This window comes from Terrapene carolina, unplaced genomic scaffold, assembly GCF_002925995.2.
Source record: "Terrapene carolina triunguis isolate 2854851 unplaced genomic scaffold, T_m_triunguis-2.0 Scaffold35280, whole genome shotgun sequence".
NCBI lineage: Eukaryota > Metazoa > Chordata > Testudines > Emydidae > Terrapene > Terrapene triunguis.
Genome location: NW_020699631.1, coordinates 1 through 6,438, shown reverse-complemented (window position 1 = coordinate 6,438; position 6,438 = coordinate 1). Strand labels below are relative to the sequence as shown.

At 63.2% G+C, this 6,438-nt stretch overlaps 1 protein-coding gene across 1 annotated transcript in view; it reads left to right on the top strand.

Annotated features, from left to right (window-relative positions):
• The window catches only part of LOC113405386 (voltage-dependent L-type calcium channel subunit alpha-1S-like), a gene marked incomplete at its 3' end in the record, with an annotated part of 6,013 nt that extends 1,111 nt beyond the window's left edge, over nucleotides 1–4,902 (top strand). The window contains exons 2-6 of the mRNA XM_026646568.1: nucleotides 362–449; nucleotides 937–1,044; nucleotides 1,909–1,961; nucleotides 4,263–4,409; nucleotides 4,701–4,902. Of these exons, the coding sequence (XP_026502353.1) occupies nucleotides 362–449; nucleotides 937–1,044; nucleotides 1,909–1,961; nucleotides 4,263–4,409; nucleotides 4,701–4,902 (598 nt within the window). The remainder of the gene's footprint in view (nucleotides 1–361; nucleotides 450–936; nucleotides 1,045–1,908; nucleotides 1,962–4,262; nucleotides 4,410–4,700) is intronic.
• Between the last annotated feature and the right edge of the window lie 1,536 nt (nucleotides 4,903–6,438).

Here is a 6,438-nt window from a genome sequence, read left to right as displayed (position 1 = left end):
CCCCCCAGACTGCCCCCTCCTGCCCCTGCCACTCCACACTCCCTAGCCTGTCCCCTGCAGCACACCGCCAGCCTGCCCCCCCAGTATGCCCCCTCCTGCCCCTGCTGCTCTGCAACCCCCGGCCTGCCCTCCAAGCATGTCCCCCAGCCTGCTCCCTCCTCCCCTGCCTGTCTCCCCAGTCTGCCCCCTCCTGTCCCTGGCAGGTAGAGCTCCCCTGCCCATGTTGGAGGGGCACAGGTGTTGGCTCTCCCCCGATGCATCGCTGCAGGCCGGTTTGGCTCCTGACGGTGTGTGAGGAGCTGATTTTTCTGGCCAGACCCCAAGCTGGCTGAGTCACCCCGTCTCCCTCCGCCCTCCCCAGGTCCAGCGCCATCTCCGTGGTGAAAATCCTGAGGGTGCTGAGAGTCCTGCGGCCGCTGCGGGCCATTAACAGAGCGAAGGGGCTGAAGGTGAGAGCAAGGCGGGGCCCTCCATAGGGGGTGGACACGGCCCCCCTCAGATCTGCCACAGGAATCCAGGGCCTGCCAGATCATGGGCCATCTGAGCAGGATCCCAGGACTGCACGTCCCAGGGCTCAGGCCACCTGATTTCACTCTCACCCGGGTGTTTTGTTAGGTGTCTGTGGGCAGCTGGGAGGCAACCCATTGGTTTTGTACTAGTTCCCCTGGCTGCATCTGGAACAGCCGCTTCCCCTGCACACCAGTGTGGTGCCGGGTCCCCCATCCGTGTCTGGGATGGCCACTTCCCCTGGTGTGGTGCTGGGTCCCCCATCCGTGTCTGGGACGGCCGCGTCCCCTGCACACCGGTGTGGTGCTGTGTCCCCCGTCCGTGTCTGGGATGGCCCCTTCCCCTGCACACGGGCACGGCCGATACCCACAGCAGGTCGTGGTGCGGCAGGCCTGGCCCATCTCTGCATTGGCCTCTCTCTCTCTCTAGCACGTAGTCCAGTGCGTGTTCGTGGCCATCAAGACCATCGGCAACATTGTGATTGTCACCACCCTGCTGCAGTTCATGTTCGCCTGCATCGGGGTGCAGCTCTTCAAGGTGAGAGCCCCTCCCGGCCAGAACCCAGCGCTGGTATCCCCCAACCCTCCCTGTCCTGGGGAGAGCTGGGGTGGAGCTGAGCTCAGGGAAGCACCAGGAAGTGGCTCCCCTTCGTTTCTTTTAAGAGAGGGGATTCTCCCATGTCAGAAATTCAGAGGGAGGCCGAGGACCATCCCCGGCCATCCCCTTGGGGGTACCAGCACGCTGCAGGCAGAACAGGGCAGTGTATGCATAATCTGTGCCCAAGCAAGGCAGCCCCATGGCCCAGTGGGAGTCAGCCAATTTGGGGGTCTCTTCCCAGCTTTGGTGCTGACCAGCCAGGTAGCCTTGGGCCAGTCCCTTCCCCACCTGTGACTCGGTTTCCCCCGCCCACTCCAGCTCCCCACCGTGTTGCAGGATCACAGGGTTTCCTCCTGACCACCCGTGGCACTGCAGGCAGGTCTGCGCTTGCACTGTTGTGTGAATGGATGAGGTTGACGTGACTCTTTGTCTAGAAGTGCTACGGGTTGCTGTAGCAGTGGTCTGGCCTTCGGGCCCTGCAGGGCTCCTAGGGGTTGTTGGTGCTGCTGACTGCGCAGGGAGAGTTGAGGGCTGGCACATCTGGCTGGGCTCTAACCACCTCTAAGGAAAGGCCCAGCTGGGGTAGGGCCCAGACGCTCACGGCCGGCACTAACCAGCCCCCTTTCAGGCTGGAATGGGCCGTGGAGACGCTGCCCCCTGGGTCGGGGCCAAGCCGTGGGGTCATGTCAGGATGTACTGCAGTTGCCAGCAGCTGCCCTTGTCCTTGCTCCCCAGGTCTATCAGTCAGGCCCCCTGCGGTTCACAGTACAATCCCTGATTCTTCTGCTCTCTGCTTAAACCTAGGGGAAGTTTAGCAGCTGTACGGATCCGGCCAAGATGACAGAAGAGGAATGCAGGTAGGCGCCCCCTGTCGTCACTGCATGTACCTCACAGCCAGAGCGCAGGGACCGGGGGTGTCATTGCCTGAGGGGGGACTGGTGGGGAAGGCGAGGAACCAGTCCTGGTCTCTTGTGCTCACAGCCTGTTCCCGGGAGCCTGCTGAGCAGAGGAGCCCAGGCGTGGGTCTCTATGCAGAGCAAAGCCTGCAGCACAGGGCAGTTTGCTCTAGGGGGCAGAGAGCCGAGGGGAGTGTTGAATGGCCAGGACCAAGGAGGAGTTGGGCTCGTAAGCCAGAGGAAGGCCAGGCCAACGGTTAAGGCACTAGCAGGGTTGCCAGGTGTCCGGGTTTTCACCGGAACGCCTGGTCGAAAAGGGACCCTGGTGGCTCCGGTCAGCACCACTGACCAGGCCATTAAAAGTCTGGTCAGCGGCACAGCAGGGATAAGTCAGCCGCGGCTTCTGGAAGCAGGAGCATGTCCCCCCTTTGGCTCCTATGTGTAGGGGCAGCCAGGGGGCTCCGTACGCTGTCCCCGCCCCAAGTGCCAGCTCTGCAGCTCCCATTGGCCAGAAACTACAGCCAATGGGAGCTGCAGGGGAGGTGCCTGCGGACAGGGCAGCACGCAGAGCCACCTGGCCGCGCCTCCGCATAGGAGCCAGAGGGAGGACAAGCCACTGCTTCCGGGAGCTGCTTGAGGTAACCGCCACCCAGAACCTGCACCCCTGACCCCATCTCACGCCCCAACCCCCTGCCCCAGCCCTGATCCCCCTCACACCCTTGGCTCGGAGCACCCTCCTGCACCCCAAACCCCTCATCCCCAGCCCCACCCTAGAGTCTGCACCTCCACCCCCAAACCCCCTGCCCCAGCCCAGAGCCCCCTCGCGCACCCTGAACCCCTCATTTCTGGCCCCACTCTGGAACACACACCCCCAGCCCAGAGCCCATACCCCGTCCCACCCCCCAGCCCCCTGCCTCAGCCCGGAACCCCCTCCCATACTCCGAACCCCTCGGCTCCATCCCCCAGCCCGGAGCCCCTCCTACACCTCAAACCCCTCATTTTTAGCCCCACCCCAGAACTCGCATCCCCAGCCGGAGCCCTCACCCCCTCACGCATCCCAATCCCTTGCCCCAGCCTGGTGGAAATGAGGGAGTGAGTGAGGGTGGGGAGAGCGAGTGACAGAGGGAGTGAGCAGGGAGCGGGGCCTGGGAGGCAGGGCAGGGCTGTTCAGTTTTGTGTGAGTAGAAAGTTGGCAACCCTAAGCCTGGGATTGGCTTGTGTTTTATGGAACGACCTGGAAAAGCTCTTTCAGGCCCTCTTCACTCATCATCAAAAGCAGGAGCAGAAGATGGCAGCCCCCAGGCATGGGTGGTGGGTATAAGAGGCCAGAGGGAGCTAAGCCTCCCCAAACAGACGGCCTGCCGCCTTTGGAGCGCACCGCTGCCAAAAGGGTGGGCAGCCCGGCTGTGGTCCTGCCCGCACTCCACTTGAGCTCCCGCTCCCACTCATCCTCTTCCTGTCCCCAGTCTGCTTGCAGGGGAGCCTTGCGGGAGGGGGTGAAGAGACACACGCATGCACGAGGGGTGAGTGGCCGGAAGCCGGTGGGCAGGCAGGGGAACCCCAGGGGAGGGGCCGAAGAGGCGCAGGCGGGGATGAGTGGGGCAGGAGCTGGAGCAGGGGCGGGGCCATGGTCTGGGCACACGCAGCCTCCCCAAATGGAGGAGTCACGTGCCGCCCATATCCCCAGGTGTTATGTCACCTTTGCAGGTCCCCTTTCAGACACCCTAGTGGGTGGAGTACGTGTCTGGGTGTATAGGGGGCTGCCCTGGGGCATGAGTCTCCCTGGCTGTGGAAGGGCAGAGCTCATCCCGGATGGCAGGATTTGCCATGCATGAGGTGGGATTTGCCAAGCTGCTCCAGCCTGTAGATCCAGGCTGCCACCTGATCCCAGGTACTCCGGGGAGAGGCACCAAGGGTGGATCTTGGTGAGGCTGCTGGGCAGGTTGTAGACGGGTTGTGGCCCTGGCATCCACATGTGATCCTTCCTCAGCACACCCTGATTGCATGACTGCCGATTCCTGTTATTGTCAGAACTCGCATACTCAGCCATGGTGCTTGTCGCGACCAGCACTGGCCTCTGGCTTCCTGCAGCTGTGAGTTCCCCAGGTTGATTTGGTGAGACAGTAACGTGCTCTGAGAAGCATGGAGTCTTCAGCAGGCGGGCACGTGTGTGTCATGGGCAAGGGGACTGGAGAGTTTCTGGGCCCAGTCCCCCGCTCGCTCACCCCTCGTCTGTAAATGCGCCGCTGCCTCCCGTTCCAGAGGCAACTTCATCGTGTACATGGACAGCGGCCCCAAGCAGCAAGAGCTGTACCCGCGCGAGTGGGTGCACAACGACTTCCACTTCGACAACGTCCTCTCAGCCATGATGTCGCTCTTCACCGTCTCCACCTTCGAGGGCTGGCCGCAGTGAGTCCGCCGGGGGGAGCACGCAGCATGGGGGCCGGGCACTGGGTCAGGCTGCACGGGGGGAGATCCCAGCACCCCACTGGCGCTGCTGCCTGGCTGGGGAATGCCATGTGAGGGGACTTCTCCCGAAGATGGAGAGAGGGGTCAGACCCCCCCACCCCCGATCAGGGGCACAGAGGTGCCAGTGCAGTCAAAGGGGAAGCAGCTGTCTGGGATGTCCTGACCTCTCTGCCTTAGCTCAGCTGGACTGAGCCGCCCCCCCATGCAGCTCTCTACTCGCTACCCCCCCAGGCTGCTGTACAAGGCCATTGACACCCACACCGAGGACATGGGCCCCATCTACAACTACCGGGTGGAGATCGCCATCTTCTTCATCATCTACATCATCCTCATCGCCTTCTTCATGATGAACATCTTCGTCGGCTTTGTCATCGTCACCTTCCAGGAGCAGGGCGAGAGCGAATACAAGAACTGCGAGCTGGACAAGAACCAGGTACTCCCCGTGGAATCCCCCCATGGAACCTCCCCCACCCTGCAGAGACCTCCCTCCGACCCCCCAGTCTCCTCCCACCCCAGCCCCCATGACCTGGGTAACTCTCGGTTCCAGGGATGCCCAGGCTCTGGGTGCGAGGAGCCAGTTGTACCAGAGCTAGGTGCCAGGGTCTGGACGTGGCTAAGCGTGCGGGATGAGTGCCAGCCGGACGAGAGCCGGGGTGCCCTAGCTGGGTGTGAACTAGGCAAGACCAAGGTGCAGGGGACCCCAGGCAGGAGAGGCCGGGAGCCCAGGCACGAGGGTGTGTCCAAGCTGCAGAGTTGAAAGACGAGACCCCCTGTTCTTCTGTGCCTCTCTCTGTCTGCTCTCTGACACCTTCACCGACACATCCAGGCTTGGCCACCACACTGGGAGCCCAGGATGGTTCCCATAAGCCAGGCTGCACAGACCACTAACTTAGGGTTACCATATTTCCACAATCAAAAAAGAGGACACTGGGGGGGGGAAGTCCCGCTCTAGCCCCGCCCTGCCCCCATCCACTCCAACCCACTTCCCACCTCTGACTGCCCCCCTCAGAACCCCCAACCCCCCTCCCCGCTCCTTGTCCCCTGACTGCCCCCTCCTGAGAACCCCCCACCCTAACTGCCCCTCTAGGACCCTACCTGTCCCCTGACTGCCCCGACCCTTATCCACATCCCCACCCCATATTCACACCCCCGCCCCCAGACAGACTCCCGGGACTCCCATGCCCCATCCAACTGCTCCCCGCCCCCTGACAGGACCCCCAGAACTCCCGACCCATCCAACCCCCTCTGCTCCCTGCCTGCCTCGACCCCTCTCCACACCCCTGCCCCTCTGACAGCCCTCCCAGAACCCCCGACCCATCCAACCCTCCCCCCTGCTCCCTGTCCCCTGACTGCCCCCCTTACCGTGCCGCTCAGCTTAGAGCAGGTGTCTGGCTCCGCTCTGCCCGAGCGGCGTGCTGAGGCTGTGGAGGAGGGGGGAAGCGGGGGAGGGGCTCTGGCCACCGCTGCCAGCCCCGCCGCCGCGTTCCCTCACAGGCGCACAGCCCCGCCCCCCAGCGTTGCCGGGCGGCGTGGTAAGGCTGCAGGGGATGGGGGGAGCTGGGAAGGAGCTTTGACTGCCGAGGCCCCAATGCGAGCGGCGCTCGGCTGCCCTGTCAGCTGCTTTTCGCTCTTTAAATAGCCGACCGGGGGAAATCCTGGACATTTGTGGATTTTTAGAAACTCCCCCCGGACGGCTATTTAAAGAGCGAAAAGCCGGACATGTCCGGGGAAACCTGGACGTATGGTAACCCTACACTAACTAGTTGTGACGGAGCGAGACTCACCACCATGGCGCCTCCTGCTGGCCATTCTGGAATTAGCTCAAATCCTTCCACAGGGCGGCCTCCTCCGGTGGTGTCTTGCTCGCCGTTACTCCCGCTTTGCTGTCTCCACCACTCTGTGACCCGCGTTGCTCCCCGGCATCCTCTTCTCTCCGCTGTCTCCCACCCCTTTCGGGGGGACTGGCAGT